Source organism: Magnolia sinica, chromosome 2, assembly GCF_029962835.1.
Source record: "Magnolia sinica isolate HGM2019 chromosome 2, MsV1, whole genome shotgun sequence".
NCBI lineage: Eukaryota > Viridiplantae > Streptophyta > Magnoliopsida > Magnoliales > Magnoliaceae > Magnolia > Magnolia sinica.
In genome coordinates this window covers 106,697,131-106,723,770 of record NC_080574.1, presented here as the reverse complement: position 1 = coordinate 106,723,770, position 26,640 = coordinate 106,697,131, and the positions used below count along the sequence as shown (strand labels likewise).

The window sequence follows — 26,640 nt, the reverse complement described above, 5'->3', positions numbered from 1 at the left end:
ACTGAGGCATTTGTCTGAAGAAATCCAATGGTGTATGTTGTTTGCAGATGACATGGTTTTGATTGATAAGACATGGGAGGGCATAAATATAAAGCCACATTTATTTATTTTTATTTTTATTTGGCTTTACCTAATACACTTGTTGTGGGTGATTGCGTATATCTGTAGGGATTAGTCTCACTTCAAAAAAGAGGTGGGGACACAATGTGTCTTCAAAAAAATAATAATAATAATAAATAAATCAAAATCAAAATCAAAATACAAGAGGGGTGGAAGAAATGGATATGTGCCTCTGGAGTTTTATGTGATCGTCACGTACTACTCAAACTAAAAGAGAAATTTTATAGGATGGCTATAAGACCAGCCATGCTTTAGGGGACGGAATGTTAAGCAATTAAGGAACCACATGTTCATAGGATGTGTAGCTGAAATGATGATGTTAAGATCGATGTGTGGTAAGACAATGATAGAATTAGAAATAAATGCATTCAAGGGAATTTCGAAGTAGTACCAATAGGTAACAAGATGAGGGACAATAGACTTAGACGGTTTGGTCATGTGTAACAAAGACCAAGAACTCTTCCGGTTAAGAGTGAGTTGATACAAGGTAAAGGCTTTAAAGGGGCAAGGGGAAGGCCCAAAAGGACATGGGTGGATATACTAAGAAAAGATGTGATGACCTATGATCTAACTAAAGTTATGGCCCTTGCTAGAGTGAAATGGCGGAAAAGGATTCATGTAGCCAACCTAAATTAGTTGGGATAAGGCTTAGATGATGATGATGATGATGATGTATGGCATAGAGAAAGTCATTTGGATGGTAATCAATGGAAACAATGTTGAGAACTTCAATATCTGAGGAGGCAATAAAGAAACTATCAAACTTTACTTTACCTTCCAAAGTGCTAAGAACTCCCAAATCAATGGTACCTTGTGTCATATTCACTTGGAGAAGAGTAATTTGAAGAGGTTCGTGCATTGTCAATCTAATGGACCACTATGATATGCATCTTTGATTATTATGGATACAAGACTGAAACGTCATTCATGATGTGGAGAAGACTATGTACTCATTTAAGATAGACAAAACAGAGTTCATCATGAAGCTACTTACTGAGAAGATCACCAGTCCCATGAAGCCTTCAGATGAAAAAGTACAAGAGAATAAATGGATGAAGCAAAGATTGATATGCAGATGGATAAGAACGTTAGTCCTGGGAAACCTCCAAAAGCACCAATGCATGAATATATGGATGGATCCATAGATCTATTATCCATATATGAAAGATATATATATATATGATCACTGGCTAGATTGACTAAAGAACTATTTGATGGATCAATTTTGGATTAATGACCAAATCAAAAGAAAGATCCTTGTATAAATCTCGAGAGTAATTGACAAATAGATTTATGAGAATAACTAATGGATGGATCAACGGTCCAATTAACAAATATGAACTTGTTCATCTTGCCCAAACAATATACACTGACGATTCAAGATCTGAGGGATTAAAGGTGAGGAGGAGGATACAACATCACATTATGTTTGTATCGGACAAAATAAGCAACAATGCGCACTAATGATCAAGGCGAGCTAGCAAAGTAGATTGAAACCCCCCAAAGCCGACAATAGCACGATGGACATGTATTACAGACTTAACAGTTCTAAATTGAGGATGAATCTTCAAAACTAGGAAGGAATGATGCATAGTGGCTATGATGAAGAGCGAACCTCATGATCTATCCAAAAAGGAATTGGCCCCACAATCTGATTGATCAGTGAACTTGGCCTCAAATATTTATCCAACCATTTTTTAGGGTTACTGATGGTGATCCAATAGATCTATTGGCCAACAGGGTGGACCTGTCTAATGTACCCAACATGTGGTTCAATCAAGCCACTGATCCAGAAGTCCATAAATTTAGTCTTTAAGTCATTATTTTAGTCAGTTTATTATTTATCATAATCTAAGCCTCATTCCAACTAATTGGGGAAGGTTATTATTTCCTTTCATCCAAGTCTGAATGAACTTATCAACAGGTTGGATGTTTAATAACCATTACGATGGACCTTAGGAAGTTTTTAATGGTGGGAGATCATTGACCATTGTTTCTTGTAGTGTGGTCCAGTTGAAACTTGTATCTACTTCATTTTTGGGACCATGCCATAAAATAAGTAGCCCGAACAGATGGATGGTGTGGATATGCAATACATACATCGAGGTGGGCCCCAAAGAGTTTAATCGGCTTCCCCAAATCCATGCCCACTACGCAATCCGCTTCCTCAAATCATGGTCGACCATCGCATTGGGTGAGACCTTGACCATGGGGCCACCTAGATATAAGATGGTGCATCTACACCGTCAATTCATTTTGGCAAATCATTTTAGGGCATGGGCCAAAAAATGAGGCAGATTCAAATCTGAGGCGGACCACACCACACTAAACAGGTTGTCGTTCAATGGCCACCATTAAAAACTTTTTGGGGGCGACAAAAGTTTCGATCAAGCTGATATTTGGTTCTCTTCATCCAGATCTTATGTGATAAATCAACGGGACCTAAAAATTGGTTGGATGGCAAATAAACGTTACTGTGGGCCAAAGAAGTTTTTAATGTTAATCGTTAAATCACCACTGGTTTTTTTTAGTGTGGTCCACCTAAAATGTGGATCTACCTCATTTTTTGGCTCATGCCCTAAATTAATCATCCAAAATAGATGGACGGTGCAGATAAAACTGATGCAGGACAATTAACCACTTGCTTTAAAAGCTCGAACTGTTAGAATATGGCGAATTAATCCCTTTATCTCATAGCCCAAGCCCCACATTGCATAGGTTAGGACCTTGGCCGAACTCCCCTCGTGGACCCCAAATCACATGGGTACCGCCTCACACGGGCCGCCCACCCCGAGTGTGTCCCCGCATCCCACAGGCTACCCCACTCGATCCCAGTGTGAAATGCACATTAATCACCCCCGGTGAGGAGTCTCGAACACGAGACCTCCCCCGTGGGCCCCAAAATCACATGGGTCACCCACCCCCAGTGTGTCCCATCATCCCACAGGCTACCCCACTCGAGCCCGATGTGAAAATGCCCCTGCATTAATCACCCCCAGTGAGGAGTCTCGAACACGAGACCTCCCGCTCTGATACCAATTTGATGCAGGACAATTAACTAGTTGCTCTAAAAGCTCGAACTGTTAGAGTATGGTGAATTGATCCCTTTATCTTATAGCCCAGACCCCACATCGCATGGGTTAGAACCTCGGCCGAACCCCCCTTGTGGGCCCCAAATCACATGGGTACCGCCTCACACGAGCCACCCACCCTGAGTGTGTCCTCGCATCCCATAGGCTACCCCACTCGAGCCCGGTGTGAAATGCGTATTAATCACCCCTGGTGAGGAGTCTCGAACACGAGACCTTCCCCGTGGGCTCCAAAATCACATGGGTTACCCACCCCGAGTGTGTCCCTACATCCCACGGGCTACCCCACTCGAGCCCGGTGTGAAAATGCCCTTGCATTAAAAACACATGACATCATAGTGGGGTCCATGGAGCACGTCGACTTGCAATTGCAACTGCGCACAAGAAAGTCACACATAAAAGGGGGAGCAAATTAGTTGCTACCCAAGTAACACCTTAGTGGATGTTACTCTTAACCGTGTGGGGCCCACCTTCATGTATTTTTTGTATATCCACACCGTTCATTTATTTTTGCATCTCATTTTACGGTGCGATCCCAAACCTTAAGAAGATCAAAATCTTAGGGTGACCATACCAGGAGAAACAGAGATGAATGACCATTAAAAACTCTTTTTGGGCCACAAAAGTTTAGGATCAAGATGATCTGTGTATTTTCCCTTCATTATGATCTTCTTCACATTATCAACAGGTTGGATTGCAAATAAACATTAAGAAAACCTACGATGGGCCCTTTCGAATTTATAATGGTGTGACACTCAATCACCATTGTTTCATGTGGTGTGGTCCACCTGAGATCTAGATTTGCTTAACTTTTGGGACCCCATCTTAAAATGGGCTGGAAAAATGGATGGACGTAAAGGTAATAACCCCATCAATATAAACTAAATCAGCCCCACCGTAAAGGTAATAACCTATGTTACTAGGGTAACAACTAATCATCTCCCGTAAAAAGGGCGTTGATTGGATACTAACCCCATCGGGATGTAGTAAGAGGCGGGCGGACCTGTCGAGGGATTTATGGGGCCCACTATGTTGTATATGTTTTATCCATGCCATCCATCCATTTTCACTGGTCATTTTAAGGCGTGATCTAAAAAAAGAGGCAGATTGAAGGGTTAAGTGGACCACACCACAGGAAGCAGTGGAGATTGAACGCCTACCATTGAAAACTTTTTTGCAATGACAAAAGTTTTGGATCAAATTGATATTTAGTTTTTACCTTTATCCAGGTCTATGTGACCTTATTAACAAGTTGGATGGCAAATAAACATCACGATGGGCCCTATGAAGTTTTCAACGGTAAGCGTTCAATCTCCACTACTTCCTGTGGTGTGGTCCACTTTAGCCTTTGATACGTCTCATTTTTTTAATCATGCCCTAAAATGATCTTCTAGAATGGATGGGCGGATTAGATAAAACATATACATCAAAGTGGACCCCACAAAGCCCCCAACAGGACCGTCTGTCTCTAACTACAGACCTGGTGGGGATAATACACAATCCACAGCCCTGTAAAAGGGCTTCCGAAGCCATTTTTAAACAAAAAAGTTTCCAAAACCCTAAAATCTCTCACCCAAACTCCAAATCTCCAGGATTTTTGCAGAGTTGTTGCTGAAATCGCCTTTGCAATTTCAATCTATCATCTATTCGAAGAAAAAAACAGAGAATTCGAGATTTTTTTCGCCACTGTCGATCATGGCCCACCAAATTCTACATCCAATCACGCAATCTGCTTCTACAAGCACTGAAATCCCCTCTCTTACATGGATTGAAAGCCTATCCCCTTTGTTATTTTATTTGTTTTGATTTTTTCGGGTACTTAAGCATCGAAAAAATGATAAAATCCCCCAGTAAAACACGAGAAATATGATAATATTGGCAATATCGCAAAATATAATGCGATATCATGCGATATAGTGCATGATACAAGGATTTCTAGAAATGTTTGGTATTTCTGAGGGTTTCGTGTCGACAGTGGCCAATAACGATAATATCAGTCGATAGTGTCGATATTTAAAACACTGCATATAAGTCAACATGATTGTAACCATCGATAAAAACATTCTATATAAGTCATACACTAATTTGGTGTTTCGACCAATTAGAAAGTAAGAAATCATTTTTATAAATAAATAAAATAAAATAAACTAGGTCTACGATTTAACATTGAAGAGAACATATATCATCTAATCTCTTATAAAGATGAAAAAAATAATTTACCTTTTCTAAACGATTCTTTTTTCTTTATTTTTTGAAAGGTCTTTTCTAGATGATTCTTAAAGCCCCCACAAATTTAAAAACATAAAATGAAAGCCAAGTGAAGCTTAAAATAGAAGAAAGCAAGTATAATTTGATTTGTAAATCAAGATTTGAATAGTAAATTGTAGGGATTCAAATCATAAAATCGTAGGATTCATATAAAAAGGGATTCAAAGGTGAGATTCAATTTGTTTTTGCTTAAGATTCAACTTAAATCGTAAATCATAGGATTTTGACACGACTGTATTTTTTATATTTTTAAGGATAACAACCACTTTATTAAGAAAAGCTCACCAAAAGCGAGCAAAGAATACACCAACCCAACGCCAAAGGGCGCAAAACAAAATCCTAGAAGGCCTACAACAACTAGGACCACTCCATTAAGAGAGCTTGCGCTCTCATAATGACATCGCCCACCATCGCAGGAACGTTCCTGAAGCAACAAGCATTCCTGGCTCCCCAAATGGCCCCAAAAAAAAAGGGCCATAATTAGCAGCCACCACTACGTTTTCCTGATCTTCCTGGCTCCACCCCAATGCCATGCCCACAGAAGTTTCCCCCACTGAAGCCAGCATCACCCAATCTGTTCTGAACTTCGATAAGTGACTCCACAGTCCACACTTTGTCAGCGAAGGCACAATGGATGAACAGATGGTCAATAGTCTCCTCCCTAGCCAAACACATAAGGCAAGATGTTAGGAACAACCATGGCCCTCTTTTGCAAATTGTATATCGTCAAAATCCTCTGCCGACAAGTTAACCACGGGAAAACCGCAACACGAGGGGGAGCGCCATAAAACCAATGATGGAATGGATGAGAGGGAAGCCAGCTCAAAGGCCCAACGTGAATAGAGACTTGATAGAAAATCTGCAAGATGGGTTGGCTGCCCACGAAAAGGCATCAACCTCCTGCACATCAATCTTGTCACTCCGAAGAACATCCAGCAGGCTAGCATACTCCCCAACTTCTACATCTGTGAGATTCCTACATGGAGGGGCCCAAACTATGGAGCCAGCAACAATGGAGAAAAAATCCGTTACCACAACGAATCGATCGGGCACAAGATGAGCAATACTAGGGAAGTAACTTGCAACGCCGAGTCACTGCACCAAACTTCAACCCAAAAGAGAGTGCAAAGCCCGTCCCCAACCACAGAATATACATTTCCAAAAAAAATTGCTCAGTCGTCGCGATTGCTTTCCACATAGCAGAAGCCCGATACATGGATGACCTTCTCACAAACCATCCACCTTCCTGTGTCCCATACTTAGCGGCCACCAACTCTCCAAGGCCTTTCCTCTCCACTCCGAATCTCCAAATCCACTTACCAAGCAACGGGATATTCATGGCTCACAAAGGTACAATCCTTGCCCCTCCTTCTGAAATAGGCCTGCAAACTTCGTCCCAGTTAAGAAGATGAAACTTTTTTCCTTCACTTGCTCCCCTCCACAAGAAGTCACGCCTTAACTTCTCTAGTCTAGCAAGCACTGAAGTAGGACACTTGAAGAGGAACATAGAATATATGGGCATGTTTGAGAACGCCGTCTTGATAAGGGTTAAGCAACCCCCCATCGTAATATATTGGCCTTGCCAACAAGCCAATCTCCTCTCGACCCTCTCAATCACCCTGTCCCAAAGATGAACCGCCGGCTTTCCAATACATAACGACAGCCCGAGATAAATAGAAGGGAAATACCCGGACTTACAACCAAAAATAGCGGCAAAACTCTCCAGCTCATCTTCATCTATGTTAATGCCAAACAATTCCGATTTAGCAAGTATTTTGTAAATGGCGACAATGCCCCTATTTATGGACATGGGTGGGGTGATAGCTTAGTGGGCAAGGCCCTGACTGTGGGCCCACCTTGATGTATGTGCGATATATCCACAATGTCCATCCATTTTGCCACCTCATTTTAGGGAAAGAGCCTAAAAAATGAAGCGGAACCAAATGTCAGGTGGACCACACCAAAGGAAATAATGAAGATTGAATACCTACTCTTAAAAACTTTTTTGGGGACCATAAGAGTTTTGGATCAAGCTGATATTTGTGTTTTCCCTTCACCAAGGTATGTGTGACCTTATGAACAGGTTGGATGCCAAATAACCATTGTTGTGGGCCCTAGAGATGTTTCAATGGTGAACGTCATTATCCACACTTTGTCCTATGGTGTGGTCCACTTGAGCTTTGGATATGCTTCAATTTTAGGCTCATGCCCTAAAATGAGTCCGCAAAACGGATGGACGAAATGAATAAAACACATACATCATGATGGGGCCCCATAAAGTCTTGTCACCAGTGGTGCAATCCACTTCGGTCGAAGAAAATGGAAACGCAGATCCGACATCACATCATATCTCTGGACTCTCGATTTAACTCTTTATTTCTTTATTTTATTTTATTTTTGAAAGGCAACACTACTAGGGATTGAACACTAGATCACACACACACTCTATCAATCAAAGGATAAGAAAAGTAATAAGCATTCAATGAGGAATTATAAGTCCTTCCACTGCACCCTATACAGGGGTTTCCAGTTTGTAAAATTGTGGCCCATGATTCAGTAATCTAGGCTAATTCAGTAATCTAGGCCATTAATCTATCGGGTCCACCATAGATTCCTAATACCCAAAAATCTACTCCTTAGGGATAAATCCCAACTAGACAAATCTTGGCCTCCTAATAAATGGGTGAGGGAGCATCAATATTCATCTGAAAAACGAGGCCTACATCAGTGCTTAAAAACCTACGATCAGGGAGTTTTTAGGGGCATAGTCAATGCAAGGTGGAGTCCAACACACCAGTAACCTGGATCATTGAACCATGGTCACCTAAGTATACTTTGCATGTCCTCGGGTTTGATGAACAATTGTTTCTAAATGAGATGAAAAACCGGACTTGGATTGCGTAGTGTAAAACAACAACTAGAACGGTATTGTGTTGACGTGGCAAAGTTCTGTGGGCCCCACCATTATGTATATGTTATAATTTACACCAACCATCCATTCATTTTGCTAGATCATTTTAGGGCATGAGCCCAAAAATGAGGCAAATCCAAAGCTCAAGTGGACCACACCACAAAAAGCAATGGGGACAATGGCGCCCACTATTAAAACCTTCCTAGGGCCCACCATGATGTTTATTTTCCATCCAACCCGTTCATAAGGTCATACAGACTCGGATGAAGGGAAACCACAAATATCAACTTAATCCAAAACTTCTTTGGCCCCCAAGAAGTTTTCAACAGTAGGCGTTCAGTCCCTAACGTTTCCTATGGTGTGGTCCACCTAAGATTTGGATATGCTTCACTTTTGGGCTCATGCCTTAAAATGAGCTACCAAAACGGATGGACAATGTGGATATACAACACATACATCAAAGTGAGATGCATAAAACCTTGCCACGTCAACACAATATCACCCTCAATGTTGTGTTCTACACTACGCAATCGGAGTCCTGAAACATCAGGGTTTCACCTACTTTTCAGCCCTAACCTTACTATGTGGAGCCCATCGTGATGTATGTGTTTTATCCACCTCATCCATCCATTTCGACAAATCAGTTTAAGGCATGAGCCCAAAAAGGAGGTAGATCCAAGGCTCAAGTGGACCACACCACATGAAGCAATGGAAATAATGATGCCCACCATTGAGACCTTCCTAAGGCCCACCGTGATGTTTATTTTCCATCCGACCTATTCATAGGGTCACACAGGCCTGGATGAAGGGAAAACACAAATATTTGCTTCATCCAAAACTTTTGTAGCCCCCGAGAAGTTTTCAAAGGTAGGCATTCAATTCCCATTTGTTTCTTGTGGTGTGGTCCACTTGAGCTACAGATGTGGTTCATTTTTTTTCCCATTCCTTAAAATGAGTTGGCAAAATGGATGGATGGCGAAGTTCAATAGTGTCAGTGGACCCCACTGAACTTTAGTTCTCCAACCTATCTTTTCTACGATCGTCAATTGGGGCTGGTATAAAATCAAGGGTAAATTCGCCTTTTTCAAATTCTCAAGGGTAAAATCGGCTTTTTAATAGAAAACGGAGTTTTTAATTACCCATCCATGAGTCAAAGTCCAACAGGTGATGCATTGACCATATTTCTTAAAACTTAGGCACTAACATGGAAATACTTTAAAAGGAGGCACTGATTTGTCAATGGCGAAAAAGGCAGGCAGCCATACGGCAATGTCTCCAACTTGTCTTTTCTGTGATCGTCAGTTGGGGCTGGTATAAGATCATGGGTAAAATCACCTTTTCAAATTTTCAAGGGTAATTAACTTTTTACAAGAAAACGGAGTTTTCCATTACCTATCCCAAGTCAAAGTCAAACAAGTGATGTATTGACCGTGTTTCTTAAAACTTAGGCACTGACATGGAAATACTTTAAAAGGAGGCATTGCTTTGTCAATAGCGAAAAAGGCAGGTGATCGTACAGTAGTGTCTCTTTAATTAACTAAATAATAAAGTTTTTTATTAGTTAAGTTTTTATTATTTAATTAATCAATAAAAACTATATTATTTTGTTAATTATTAGAGTTAATGATTTGTTAGTCAAGTTTCCCTTCAACGCTCTTGCTACCTATTTGTGGTCCACTTTTCAGGTGTTAAACAATGTCGGAATAACATCTCATTAGGTCTCGAAATGTGCTAAGATCAAGAGAATCCAACATCAATTGAGTCTATTACAGCTGATTTAGGGAAAATTTGTATTGTTCTTGCGTGATTTAGGGGTATCGGGTATCTTGGTCATTATGAATATTTTCTTAAATAGAGGGTTAGGTTACAACTAGATAAGGGATTCTTTTGCTTTGGAAGAAGTACATGCATATGTAAAGATTCCTTCATAAATGAGTGGTCAATGAAACAATTTCTTTGCTACTTTTCCCTAACCTTGTGATAGGATTATTTTGAGGTATAGGGCTCCTACTAGATGGTGTGACTCAACCTAAAGATCCAGGTTTAATGCGAATGCAGATCAGAACCTCAAATTAGGTCTTAAGAGGTGTCAATTCAATTCATCTAATATACATCATAGTGGCTAGAGAATTGATGATTGAGAGGAGAAACCTAGCCTTTCATAGAGTGCTTCTATGGGTCATGCTCCTAGTTTATGGGTCTTTCATATGTGTTTATTGTTGTACTAATACAAAAAGTTTGGTTATTTTACTTTCATAACATAAGCAAGAACTAAAGGGAAAAATATATTTATGTATCAACAGTTCTGGTGAAAACTCATAAAAGAAAGCAATCATAGTGACCTAACATGATATCTCAAACTAATCACCGAAGCTCAAGCCATACAAGCACTGCTAGCCAAACATTCACGTTCTCCAGGCAGGCTATTTCATACAATATGCATGGAGAAGAAAAGGCCAGATTTGAGTTTTCTTAAAGGGCCTGTTTGGATTCATTGGAAAAAAAAAAATGGAGGAAATGATGTTTCCAGGGAACCATCATTTTTCAGGAAATAATGTGAAAGAAAAAGCTGTTTCTGCTTATTATTTTTCAATAAGGTTTTCTTGACATATTTTTCCTCCATTTCCATATCTATCTTTTGGTGATGCAACACAATGCAGTTGTCAAAGATTGCAATAGGACAACTATATACCGTGTTTTCAAAATGATGTATCTCCTTGAATACAACTCGGATTGAGGTGATTCAAATAACAAAAGAAACCTTAACAAGTCTACTTTAAGAGGGAAGAAAACAGAAAAACAAAACAAAGCTCAAATGGGACTGATTCTGGGCGTTCTATTCATAAAATTGCTATTATCAGACAGCACTCCATGAATTTTTATTAGTTTCTTTTAACTCAAGATGCAACATTTTTCCTCATTACAAAATGGGTACTTATATAGACCCATTACACCAACTGTCATAAATTCATTGAATACAATCACAACTTCCCAATGCTTACAACATCTTTCTAAGAAAATAAATAAATAAATAAAAAGTTTTGAAAACATACAAATCTCCAAGACACGTTAGAATTCCAAAATTTCTTATCATTTCCCATGCATGCAGTATGGTCACAAAGCCATGCATAATGAATGTCTTCCACATGAAAGCACTTGGGTTGGAACTAATGGCCTGATTCGTGGGTTGGACTCTTGTCTTGAATTGGGCAAAGGGAGGGTGCATCAGTTGTCAAAACAGATTTTAATGGAAATTTTACTTGATGGAAGGTAGCACGTGTGGCATTGAAGAAGGATTGTAGCATGTGGCACATAGGGCACATGTGGGATGTAGGCACATGTGGGGCAATTGAAGATGGACAGTGGCACAATTGGCATGTGTGTGGCCCTTAAAGATAGATGATGGCACGTGTGGGACACTTGAAGATGATCAGTGGCACATTGGCACATGTGGCACATGCGGGGCACTGAAAATGGATTATGGCAAATGTATCACATTGGCACATGTGGGACGCTTGAAGATGGTTGGTGGCACATTGGCACATGTAGGGCACTCAAAAAATGGACTATTATACATATAGGGGGCTTGAAGATGGTCAATGGCACATTGGTGCATGTGACAAATGTGGAGTGCTTGAAGATGGGCAGTGGCATACCGCATATGTGACACGTTACACACCGGCACTAGCACCTGGGATGCTTGAAGATAGATGGTGGTACACGTGGGATGCTTGAAGATAGATGGCAGTACATGTGGGATGCGTGGAGATTGACGTGGCACATGTGGCTAACATGTGGGGTTGTTTCCTCATATTTTCCTCAAAATCTTGGAAATTACCTTCTTAACCATATGCAAGGAAATGAAGGAGCATTTTTCAAGAAATGGGAGGGAAATGGAAATGACCTTTCCAGGAAATTTACAGAAACAAACAGAAACATTGTTTCTGCAGAAATGGTGTTTCCTCATTACGTTTCGGCAATATAAACAGGCAGGCCTAAAATAGAAATCAAGAGAAATCTTTTGGGAGCATGTCCTAAACTATCCAGATCTTCTAGAGACTTACCCAAAAATGGTTAGAAACTTGGAATCAAAACTGCTTTGGTAAATCCTTATAAGGAATCACAAAAACTCAGCACATGCCCAATATGCTTGGAATAAGCATGATAAAAAGTACACTTAGAACTTCACATCTGGTGCATAGTAATATGAAGTGGAGCAGTATTACAAAGATCAAGCATAAAGGGTGAATTTAGTCAAGTAAAAGGTGAGCGGTTTAACCAATTTACATTAGAAAACATAACCTGATGCATGGATTAAACTTGATAACCCAACTTAAACACAACCCAAATGGAAGAATTGATTTCCATTTTTTCTGGAAACATTAATTGATGCTACTCCTCCCTAACGGATAAAGAGAAAAGCAGTATTAAAACTTCACATCTGGTGCATAGTAACATGAAGTGTCTGGTATTACAATTTACAAAGACAGGCATAAAGTTGAACTTCATCAAGTAAAAGGATTGATTTCCGTTTTTTCTGCAAGCACTGATTAATGCTACTCCTTCCTAACAGATCAAGAGAAGAGCAGCCATTCGGGTTGCAAGCTGATCTTTTATGATTTAAAAGTCAAACACGTATTCTTCGAGAGAAGTGGTTGCCTATGGTATGTCTGTTGCCCTAATCTAAAAAGCAATAAACAGGCTGTCCTTTGAACAGTGAACTCTAATTACTATGTTGACCAATGTTGAATCTGTAGATATATGCTTATGAGCATGTATAATGAGACTATTTGAAGTAGAATAAAACAGAAGATGAGTGGGAAGTTAAGAGCATGGCCACAAGTGGTCAAAGTTTACCAACAGATTGAAGTGCTATTCCAGGAAAGAAAAATTAGGCATCAAGGACAATGGAACATAAACTAAGATCTGAATTGTGGGATTTCAGCATAAAGTGGAAAACTAATCTTAGTAATCACCTTCAGATTAAGTTCTTTCAACATATTTGACGGACAGAAGACCTTACGAGCTCCAATTCCATATAGATCAAAAACCTAGTGCAGATACAGGCAAGTAAATAGATTAGACAAGAAATTTAATGTAGCATAGATGAATCAAAACATTGTGTGACAGCTAAAAGATACTTCTATGGCAGCTAACGCACCATAAATAGTGAAAAAGTTTAGAAATGCATTTAGTCTATAGCAATTTCGTATGCCATCCAAGTCAAATAAATGGTTTCATCAGGAATGGCAAACAGTCTCATCATTTAAAATCAATGGTAGAGAGAAGAAGAGGAAGAAAGGAGAAGGGAATGGTGTGAGAGAAGAAAGGATCAAGAAAGATTAAGATCAGTCTCTCTCTCCTTAAGTTTTATTAATAAAATCCTAATAATTCAAAGTTTAGAAATGCATTAGTCTAGCAATTTCGTAAGCCATCCAAGTCAAATAAATGGTTTCATGAGGAATTCTCCATTGCCAAACAGTTTCGTCACTTAAAATCAATGGTAGAGAGAAGAAGAGGAAGAAAGGATAAGGGAAAGGTGTGAGAGATGAAAGGATAAAGAAAAATTATGATCAGCCTCTCCCCTAAAATGTTATTAATAAAATCCTAATAAATCAAATGGTCTGCATTACAATGCGTGCACACGCACACACAATATGCAAACCAACACTCTCAGAATCTCCGAAACTCCCCCTCAAGCTAGAGCATATATCTTGCATATGCCCAGCTTGCCAACAATCTCCTGATGATGAGAGGAGTTGCAAGCATATATCTCACATGTGCCCACCTACATCCAAGCCAGACCACCAACGCTTACTTGCATCCAACCGGGACATCAAGTGCCTGCCGACAGTCAAGCCTGGGCATCTAGATCTCTCCGCAGTCTTGCCTCAACCATCAGTGAGCACCGGTGATGATCCATCTAGACAACCAAAAGCCACTGACAATCCAGTCAGACTACTAGTAGCCTCAATCAAGTACTTGCTCGTTAATATTTCTTAAGGTATGGACGATATGCAGTAGATTTAAATCAATTGACTAATTTTTCAGACTTTAATGTGCTGTTATGTTAGACATGGGCCCCAATACTGTTGAGAATTGCTACTATTTTGGTGAAATAAATAATGAATTTTTTTTTCAAATTCAAATCAAAATTTCATTTTCCCTCCAAAATCCCTTTGAAAATATGAGAAAAATTGAGTTTCTTTGTCCCACATCGCTTAGAGATGGGAAGTTTGTAGACTATATACACTATCTTATGTTTAGTTTACTTGGAGAAAAGAGGGAGAGAGAGCTTGGGTTGCGTGTTCCAGTGCGGAGCATTGGAACGCACGCGTGGGCAATGTGGCTGTAAAGGCAGTAGTGGCGCACTTTGCACTTCACACGTGCATATCGTGTCGCTCCCTCGTGACCTAATGTGAACGGTCCGAAAATGGCTCGCCATTCAATGGTGCTAATAGTAAAAAACAATTAGAAAACGGCTAGCTGCTTAATTGCAAAACGGTCACAAGGACCATCCCTACACCCTCTATATAAACCGGGTCCCCTCTAGGTCACGAGTATCTAGAATCGAATGATCTCATCTATAAGAGAAAAAAAAAAAAACTAAGAAACAAACAAAAATTCTCTCTTCCTCCATTTTTCTTAGTTGTATAACAAACTAAGTTCTCGAACTCAATGAATTACTGAGTCCAAAAATTCACCGAGTCTGCCAAAGAAAGTGACTGTGTTAGCCGAGTTCTTAAGGTGGTCCCTTCGTGATTGCGACACGTGGGACCAAACAAGGCTTGTCGTATCATGGAAGCAATTCGCCAGCAACCCGCTAGCAATCTCTAATCACAGAGGAGAGGGGGTGAATCGCGCTTTAAGAACAGCGTATCTGATACGTGCTTTAGCCTGGTCCTAGTCATATTGTTTCGAGTTTGTTTTTTTGGTTTCCAAGATTTTAATTCGACATTATCTCCAACAAACGGTTGATTGGGGTTTTCTTTGAGGTCATCATGGGTGATAGTGTGTAATGTAAGGTGATCAAAAGACCTCATGTCAATGGAATCAAGTCAATAAGAACAGCACCTTGGGTTGATGATACCACTTGGGTAACAGTAACAATTGTTGCATGTTATGGGGTCATAACACTTGTTATGGAGAAAAATGGCCCGTCAGTTTAAAGCATGATTTTTCCTGTTTAATTAATAACACGTCATAAATTATATTTACATCGAGGTACCTATTTAATTCTTACTACGTAATCTCATTAATTGGTGGGCATTTTCATCATTTTAGGAAAAATCATACTTCAAACTCACGGACATTAGAGAAAACCAAAGGAAGGTACCCATTTGACAATAACTTGATCAATAAGGTAGCTTAATGAAAACTTACTTTAAAAGGCTTCCAGGATGAAAAAAATCATAATAATGAGGTACTGTTTGGTAACATTCCCTTTTTTCAATATATATATATATATATATATATATATATATATATATATATATATATAAAGAGACTGAAATGGTCGTACAGCCCATATCATAAAGGTAACAGTGGTGGTCATTACGGCCACTGTTACCGTTACGGAATACCTTAACATGCACAGACCATATGGGCACTTGAACCCATAACCTCAGTGTTGAAACACATTGTCTACCGCTAAGCCATGGGTTGGAACCCATCTAGTACATCAATGGGTATCCTTTTATGGATATGAGTGGCTAATATATAATTATATATATTGTCGATTTTTGTCTACTCGCCCATGTGCACGTGAAGATTGGTTTATGGTTTATGGTCCGCTCATTCCCAGTACCTATTATTGTTAATAACTTGAGGGCTCCTAAGCCTCCTATGGATGATTCCAAAGGTGACTTGCCCAGCAAAAGGGGCTTCCCAATCAGCAATCAAATCTTGTCATCACTGCCATCATTTCTCTAGGGGATGAATTACTTAACCTAGTCCAAGACAACCAAGCATTTCTCGAGGGGAGGAAGAAGTTGGGATATATCACCGGAACCAAAAGGGCACCTACTGAGACCGATCCATTCTACGATGATTGGGTTAGTGACAACAAAACAGTGATGACTTGGTTGCTTAACTCTATGAAACCACAAATTAGTAGCGGACTTCTACTTAAAAGCAAGACCGCAGAGGAGTTGTGGGATCGGGTTGCCAACATGTATTCCCGACACCATGACCCTACTCAAAATTTCCAGCTGCATCATGAGATTGTTACTATGCAAGTGGGAGAGTTGTCTGTGGAGGATTACCATGCCTCTCTTCAACTCGAAATAATGTTTCTGATATGTAGGCTAAGAAGAAATTGTGACCCATAGGCTAGAACATAGAGCATCATCTAATGAAGCTACATAGGATCACAACTCATCATTGTTGGCATCACATCAGTATGAATCAAGAAGAAAATATAGTGGTGTCTCGTTTTAAGATTTAGTGTCTTAGACCTCTAGCTGCTCCATCAGGCCATTAAGGTCAATGAATATGCTAGGAAACCACTTTTCATTCACAATTCACAACAAAATATGTACAGATGTGTTTTATGAAGAAGGTGGGGTCTATTGTTTCTGCTCCCAGGCTTCATCACTCACAGTGGAAGAGTCTTGCTTCAACTTTACATACAAAACAACACGAAAAACAAGATGTGACCCTTGGTGCATAGGGTACATTGGACCAATGTTTTAAATATCGACGATATCGGCCGATATATCCCATGATATATCTTGTATCCCACCTGTGCGATACGAAACGCACAGGTAGTTCCAATCAGTGTTCGAAATATCTCCGATATTATCGAAATATCTCCGATATTATCTTTATCTCTAGCTCAGCGATACCGATAACACTAGTAGCGACACCGATAACACTGGTAGCGATACCAATAATAGTGTCAGAAATTCCAGGTATTAATAATGTACTGCTAAGTATCACCAACATATCAATATCGCTAATGTAATCACCAATATTTTCAACTACGTAAATTCTAGGTGTCGCTTGTATTGCCAATGCATCAATATCGCCAATGTCTCACCAATATTTTCGACTATGAAAATTCTAGGTAATGCTTGTATCACAATTTTATCGACGATAATTTACTATTTCAATTTTTTATTCATGGGCACATGGTTGTACGTAGTGTTCAATTTGTCATTGATAATATTGATAATATCTCGATATTATCGATATCGCAACATGCACGATATTGAGACCACAATCTTTCGTTTCCTTTCCAATTGTTGATGATTTCTTAGTGAAATATCTTGCGTTGTTGATATTTTGCAATATCAATAGATGTTTGGATGGTTAAATAGGCTGGATGGGATGGTTGGACTGATTTCTTACAATAGCACATGCTTTTAAGGCCCCATTAAATGGAAACTTGTTATGTATGTATTCTTTTTACAATTGTTTTATTTCTATATATGCAAATATGTCCATTTTAACATCTCCTGAAGCTTCGCTGAAAATTCCACCGTTTTTCCGATGTTTCCCTGCATTTCCGGTTATCAACGATATTATCGGCGATATCGATATTGTTTCTGTATCCCTCGCTAGCGAAACTTGTAGCGATACCGATACTTCGAACACTGGTTCCAATATATCCCACATGTTCGATCTGGTGAGCATTTTCAATTTCTGATCCCTTTTTTGGTGAAATTATGTTAAATAAGTGTCAAATGGTTATAAATCCATTGGTTTTTCATGTTTTGCATGCAAAAATCATGGAGTTGGAGCTTTGATTTCAAATTCTATTGGTTCTTCATGTTTTTCATGTTTTTTTTTTTCTTCGATATTAAGAAAACATTATATTTGCATGCAAAACATGAAAAACCAATGGATTTATAACCATTTGACACTGATTTAACATAATTTCAACATAAAAGGGATCGGAAATTGAAAATGCTTACCGGATCAAACATGTGGGATATATTGGAACCAGTGTTCTAAGTATCGGTATCGCTACAAGTTTCGCTAACCAGGGATACAAAAACAATATCGATATCGCCGATAATATCGCTGATAACCGACAACTCAAGTGGAGTTGTTGAGACACCAAGAAACACAATTGCCAAAAAACTTGGCAAAAAAAAAAAAATTAGATTTTTTTCTGATTTTCCTTCGAATATAGAAGTTATCACTATGTAGATCATTACTTGCAAAATATCACAAGTATCAATTGATATTTTGTATTTATAACACTAAAATCTCGCCATTGTATGCTTATAATATTGATTTCACATTTGTATTGCTAATATTAATGATAGTTTCTTCAATACCAGGTATTTATTCTATTCACCAAAGTTTCGTATCTCTAACTGGTGATACTAAAAATATCAACAAATGTATAGTCGCTGCAATACAAATCATGGAGGAGAAAAGAACTCAGGCTGACTCATTCGATGAGTTGATGACGAGCCTGGTTTGTCTTGAGGAGGGTCACAAAGGTATCTTTACAGCGTACTCCACGATGTCAAATTGTGTTAAGTGATGACAATAATAAGACATTAGCCCCATCTCACAGTAATGGCAAGGGTGGTGGTGATGGTGACTACAATGGCAGGGCTGATGGTGACAACCGCAGGAGTGGAGGCAAAAGTGTTGGGAGTGGAGGCGAAAGTGTTAGGGTTGGAGGCGGTAGGATGGATTAGAGTTAGCAATCGGTTAGCTAGTTCATTGTGGAGGCTGGACCAAGACCATGGATAGTGTCCATCATCCTCATGCAGAATAGGAATGCCTAGCCAGCATTGATCGTTGCAAGGGTAAGAAGAAGGTCCCACGCAGCCAAAAGTCCTTGCACTGAACATACCATTCGTGGACATTTGTTCAGAATTAAGGAGCTCCACTTCCGGCCCACCTTTACACATGGAGAGTACTACAAGTTATGGCTACAAGACAACTGATTCCAATGGTACGTACAGTTATGTGTACAGTACTCAATCAGAGTCATCCAGATATGGGTATGGGAAGCCGCAGGAAGGAGCTTACGGTTATGGGTATGGGAAGGAGATATCTGGGTTATTCATATGATTGAAAACAATTCTGTCAAGGAGTCAAAGTTGAAGTCGGTTCATTTCCTGCAAACTCTACTCAGCTACAATTGATTACCATTACAATACCCACGTCTAGAGTTGTACACGAGTCGAACCGAGTCAAGCTTGGTACAGCTTGGCTCGGCTCGGCTCGGCCAGTAGTTAACCCCAGCTCAAACTCGGCTCGTCTCGGTCCTCGAGCGTAACTGGCCAACTCGGCTCGGTTCGGTTGGCAGCTCGGACCAGTTCGAGCATGTGAGACATTTTCTCAAACACATAGAGTGCATCTTCAATTTCTCACAGAATGCAAAACAGTAACAGCACTTTACAGGTATTTCATCGAACACTCGGCGAGCAACATCAAAATCAAGATATTAGGGAAATCTTATAATGTAAAGTTTTTTTTTGTAGTGATTTGCTTCGTATCCATTCCTTCCTCACCACCAGCCGATCCCCCAGAGAATGTATGCACCCGAATCAACACTTCATTAAGTCATTTCATCAAACACCCGGCGAGCCACGTCAATATCAAAATAACTGAGTCACCAAGCCAATTTGATCCGAGTTGATTCGAGCTTGGGCAAGCACGAACTCGGCTCGAAATTTTTTTGAGTTTCAAAAACCAGCTCGACTCGATCTGAATCCAATTTCGAGCCAAGGCGAGTCAAGTCAAGTTGAGCTGACCAAGCTAACTCGACTCGTGTACAACTCTACTCACATCTAGGCGTACTCGTACAGTTTGGGGAAAATGAGTACCATAGATGCCTGAGAAAATACTCACATTGGTATAGCCAGTCCATGACCTGGACATAATATTGTCGACATGTGAAGCAGCCAGTGTTCGCAATATCGATACTATCGGCCGATATTATCGGTATCGCTGGCCAGCGACACGAAACCAGCAGGAAGTTTTAAAAAAGGAAAAAATATTTGTATCGCACGATATATCATACGATATCGCAGGATTTTCTTCGATATTATCAAGATTTCAAAAATAAAAAAATTAAAAAAAAAGGGATTTCGGTACCTAGAAATGAAGATTACGTAATCGGAGATACATCAACGGACATTCCGGTGAAAAATCTGTAAAAATTTTTGAAAGTTGGGTTTGATTGAGAAGGATTTGGGGATTTTAGGGTTCCGGAAGGTCCGAAACCCTCCCTTTCTTCGAAAATGGCTTCTGCCCTATGTCGAAATTGGATTTCGTACCGAGTCCAGTACGCTCTAATTGTACTAAGAAAACTCAGTGGCGCCACTGCGAATGTATGTGGTTTATCCACACCGTCCAATCTTTTTTCCATCTCATTTAAGGGGTTGAGCCCAAAATTGAAGCATATCCCAAGCTCAAGTGGACCATACCCTGGGAAACAATGGGAATAATGATTTCCACCGTTGAAACCTTGCTAGGACCCACAGTGATGTTTATTTGTCATCCAAGCTGTTCATAAGATCAAAAAACATGGATAATTGTAAAAAATAAATATAATTTTGATCCAAAAACTTTTGTGGCCCTCGAGAATTTTTCAATGGTATATGGACAATTCATACTGTTTTCTATGGTGTGGTCCATTTGAGATTTGGATATACTTCAATTTTGGGCTCAAGCTCTAAAATTATCTGATAAAATGGATGAAAGGAGTGGATAAAATATATAAATCACGGTGGACCCCACAGAGTTTACTCAATGTGTGGTTACGTGTGGTGCAAAGACGAGCGCTAACATTCCAAGTTGTACCAATGGTTCAAAGGAGATCAATGTTACATGGGCCACACAATAATGTATTTATTATATCAACCCCGTTCATCTATTTGGAGAGATCATTTTAGATCATGAACTCAAAAATTGAGTCATATCCAAAGCTCAAGTGGACCACACCATAAATAGCAGTGGGACAATGATTCTCACCATTAAAACGTTTGTAGGGCCCACCATAATGTTTATTTTCCATCTAATCTATTCATAAGGTCACACATATCTGGATGAAGAGGAAAAAAAAATATATCATATTAATCCAAAACTTTTGTGACCCCAAAATGGTTTCAATGGTAGACGTTAAATCCCCTATTACGTTTTGCAGTGTGGTCCACTTGATAATTCGATCTACCTTATTTTTCGACTCATGCCATACAACTAGCTCGCCAAATGGACAGACGGTTTGGATATAACACATACCTCATGATGGGACCCACATAACTTGGTGATGTCAACGCACCAGCCAACCGCTTCCATCCGCATGGGAGGGATTAGGTGAGACTCCCACATGGCTTTCCTGCCAAAGCCTTTAGCAAGAAACATAGGTGGGGCCCACCATGATGTTTGTGAGAAATCCACTCCGTCCATCCATTTTGTTAGCTCATTTTATGACTTCAAACAAAAAGTGAACAGGATCCAAGACTCAAGTGGGCTGCACTAAAGGAAAAGGTGGGTAGGGAAATTTCTACCGTTAAAACCTTCTTGGGGTCGACAGTGATGTTTACATGCCATCCATACTGTTCATAATATCATTCCTACTGGGATGAACTGAAAACACATACTAACCGGATTCAAAACTTTCGTGGCCCCACGAATATTTCAACTGTGAACGTTCAATCCTCCATTTTTCAGCCCACTTGAGTATTGAATCTGGCTCATTTTTGGTTTAATGTCCTAAAATGAGCTCATAAAACGTATGGACAGAGTGGATTGCTCACAAACATCACGGTGAAACCACCTAGGTTCCCAACACACTAACTTCTGCCAAGGCTTTTGCATGAAATCCAGGTGAGGACTTAGGGTGATGTATTTGTCTTAAATCTACACCGTCCAACAATTTTGAAAGATCATTTCAGGATATGATCTCAATGAATTGGTTGTGTTTTTATACATGTCTTTGATACATTTATAAATTTCATGCATTCAATTTAAATATATTTGCATTAGTTGAGTTAAACATCACATAGCTTAGGACCCTATGCAAACAAAACTTATTATGTGCACCTTTTTTTTGAGATGTTATTATTTAAAAGTGTGTATTAAGATCTTTTTTAAGAAATCCTGAAGTTTCATTAAAAAATTTAACCATTTTTCCAATGTTTCCCCATGTTTCCCAAAAGGTGCGATAAATTATGCAATACAAACGATATATCCCGTGCGATAACTGATACGTATTTGTATCCCAAGGGTGCGATACATAGCGCGATACCAATATTTTGAACACTGGAAGCAGCAATACTATGGCTAACGAGTGGAGGCAGAGATCATGACTTTGAGCCACCACGTAACTCCATGTGGGATAAGGGTTTTTTTATTTACCTTATTTTGAGGATGTCTTACTTATGTTTTATTACTTGCATTTGTATGATATGAACTCATTTTGGTTACTCTTGCAATTTTTTTTTTACGTCAACACATGGTTTAGGCCCCCATTAAATGGAAACTTATTATAATTGTTCTTTCCAATATTATGATTCCTAAATATGTAAACATGTATTAGTTAACATCTCCTAAAATCTCACTAAAAAATTTCACCTTTTTCTCCATGTTTCCCTCAGCCGACGATATCTTTTTCGACCATCGGGGATAGCAATACATGTGTTTTTTTATCCATGATCATCAATTCATGTAACAATACTGATACTTCAAAGACTGGTTACAAGATTGATGCAGGACAATTAACCACTTTCTCTAAAAGCTCGAACTGATAGAGCATGGCGAATTAATCCCTTTATCCCATAGCCCAGGTCCCAAATCCATGGGTTCCGCCCCCTCGTGGGCCCCAAATCCATGAGTTCCACGGGCCGCCCACCCCAAGTGTGCCCCTGCATCCCATAGGCCACCCCCCTCGAGCCCAATGTGAAAATGCCCCTGCGTTAAAGATCCTTCTAATGAGGTGCCGCTCTCACTTCAAATCGCGCTTCACACTCTCACTCCCACTCTCACATCCTACCTAGTTATACATATTTACATTTTGAAATAGATGCTTCCCCGCACATGCACCCGAATTTGTTGCCGCTTCCCTTCATGCTTCATGCGATTTAAGCCATGATGGTGAGCGGAAGCAGCCCAAGTGCTTCCCCAAGCATAGGCCGTGCAACACTCATCTCACAGTCCCATCGTGAGTGAGCCAACCACAAAAGTGCTAGCCTAGCTTTCGCGGGACAATTAACCACTTGCTCTAAAAGCTCGAACTGCTAGAGGATGGCGAATTAATCCATTTATCTCATAGCCCAAGCCCCACATCGCATGGGTTAGGACCTCGGTCGAACCTCCCTCGTGGGCCCCAAATCACATGGGTACTGCCTCACACAAGCCACCTGCCTCTCACGGGTGGGGCCCGCCTCACACGGGCCGCCCACCCCGAGTGTGCCCCTGCATCCCACAGGCAACCCCACTCGAGCCCGATGTGAAAATACCCCTGCATTAATCACCCCCAGTGAGGAGTCTTGAACATAAGACCTCCCGCTCCGATACCAATTTGACGTGAGACAATTAACCACTTACTCTAAAAGCTCGAACTGTTAGAGCATGGCAAATTAATCCCTTTATCTCATAGTCCAGGTCCCACATCGCATGGTTAGGACCTCGGTCAAACCCCCCTTCGTGCGCTCCAAATCACATGCGTACCGCCTCACATGAGCCACCCGCCTCTCACGGGTGGGGCCCGCCTCACACGGGCAGCCCACCCTGAGTGTGCCCCTACATCCCACAGGCAACCCCGCTCGAGCCCGGTGTGAAAATGCCCCTGCATTACTAACTACTTGAAGAGGAGAGAGAACAAGAAAGCTTGGTAGGTAAGATAACTTTTATTACACTAGAACATTACAACTTTCTTGGATGGTTACAAAATGAGGTTGTCACCTCTTTGTATAGACCTAAGAAAAATCTAAAGTCTTCATCAATGGCTAGGATGACGCCACATGATGATCATCCAACGGCTAAGAATGCTCCAAAATATCTCTAGAACACTCTAAACTACTCTATCCACAAGATCTACAAGAGAACTCTAGAACATTCTAGAGTTCTCCACACAACTCTACACTCTTCTAATATTCTTTAGAGTTCTCTACACACTTCTACCCCATTCTAAAATTCTTTATACTCAATGTACAAAATCTCTAGTGTATGAGATGAGCATAAATTTGGCCAAGTCCATGTCTTGGCCAAATGAAAATGATTAGTCCATGACAATCTCCCCCACCTATTGTGTTGACATCCTCGTCAACCAATGGTCAATGATCCACTATGTTGGTACCTCAAATTGTCGTTATGTGTCACACCATCCTTGTTGCTCCGTGTCACACTATCCTTATCACATTTTAACAATTGCGAGTTTGAGATCATCCTAACCTTGGCCTTTCTCTTACACACCACCGGTACCATGAAGGGATAGCCCTCATCCATGATGAGGTGGGGCATGGGAATCACCTTTGCTTAGTAAATGAAGTCGATGCCCAATATCACCTTAGAATCATCCAATGGAATGGCAGAGGGACTCATCTTACGACCCATTCACTAATGCATAACTCCATATCCTTGGCCACACCTTTGATAGGTTTGGCTTATAAGTTAACCACCTTAACCTTGTTTACATCCTTTACCAATGTCAAACCCGGTCGCTTCAGCTCCTCCCTTGAGATTGAGTTGTGGGTCGCCCCCATGTCCACCAAAGCCTAAGGACATGTTTGTTTTGGCGAGTTACACGGTAGTGTAATGTATAGTAAACGAGTAATGATTATCATTACCAGAATAGTTGGAAGTAAACGGGTTTTACTACCATAAATAATACGTCTCTTACGGCTCCGCGTCCCAACATGTAAGGTACTTTCCCTAATTAGATGCGCTTGGATGTAATTTTATCAATACATGTTATATCCACACCATTCATCCATTTTGTAATATCATTCTAGGGCATGTCCCCAAAAATGAAGAAGATCCAACTCTCACATGAACAACACCACAAAAAACATTAGGATAATGATGCCCACTGTCGAAACCTCCTTACGGCCCACCAGGATGTTTATTTTCCATCCAACTTGTTCATAAGGTCAATCAAACCAGGATGAAGGGAAAACACAAATATCAGCTTGATCCAACACTTCTGCGGACCCCAAAAAGTTATCAATGGTAGGCATTCAATCCCCATTGCTAGCTGTGGTGTGGTCCATTTTCGCCTTGGATCTACCTCATTTGTTGCCTCATACCATAAAATGATCACGCAAGATGTAAGGATGGACTGTGTGGATATAACACATACATCATGGTGGGGCCCATGAAACTATGCCACATAATTTCCGCATGTCCATGTCTTGTGGGATTCAGAAGGATTATAGTGATTTGACAGTTGGCATTTGGCAATATCCAATCACAGTAAAAATGTAATGATGTGAGTTTTACCATACATTATCGTGGTAGTCCACGGAAGCAAACAGGCCTTTGTGGGCATTTTGTTAAAGTGCACATTCACGTACATCAAATCTTGTCCAAATGGCTTGTTCTCCACCACTTTTTAACCCTGGAACACACTCAAGAACCTGGTTCTTGGCCTCTCATCCTACATGACTTGGATCAAGACCAAGGTGTGTCAAATGACACTTGTAACGATCGAATGACAGTTGTAACGTTCGAAAAATGACCACATCTTTTTTATAAAAACCCTTCCAAATCTTCCTTTTTTCCAATTTTCTTCCATTTCTTCTCCAATTTCTTTTTTAGGGGTAATGGTAGTTTCATTGAGGAGCTAGAAAAAGCTAACAAAAGATTACAAAAGGGGACTGCAAAATTACAGCCCAAAAAAGGATTTAAATTCAAAATCAAACAAATCTTTCAAAATGGAGCCCAAATGAATCACTTCCACTTTGATTTCCCCATGATCATCTCCTCCAGCTTTGCTTTGTTCCAAAAGCATTGACTATTTCTTTCTCCCCAAGAGACCCCCAAATGGCTTAAAGCACAAGGCACCAAATTTTCCTGCCTATCTTTCGCACCCCTCTACCATGTCATGCCCAACGAAGCTCACCATAGATCAAGACATCACCACCATATATCAAAGAGAACTAGGAAGTGCAAACACACCTTATAGGTTAAGGGGCAATGGATGAACAAGTGATCAATGGATTATGCTGCCTTCATGTATAAGGAACAAATATCGGGGATAATCATAGCCCTCTTCTGGAGGTTGTCTATCGTCAGAACTTTTTCCCCTACACATCCACGTGCTCCAACTTTGATTCTCAG

At 40.2% G+C, this 26,640-nt stretch overlaps 1 protein-coding gene across 1 annotated transcript in view; it reads right to left on the bottom strand.

Annotated features, from left to right (window-relative positions):
* LOC131237349 (5'-methylthioadenosine/S-adenosylhomocysteine nucleosidase-like) overlaps positions 1 to 26,640 on the bottom strand; it is a 78,580-nt gene that overhangs the window by 17,181 nt on the left and 34,759 nt on the right. Inside the window, exon 6 of the mRNA XM_058235060.1 lies at positions 13,365 to 13,439. Within this exon, the coding sequence (XP_058091043.1) occupies positions 13,365 to 13,439 (75 nt within the window). The remainder of the gene's footprint in view (positions 1 to 13,364; positions 13,440 to 26,640) is intronic.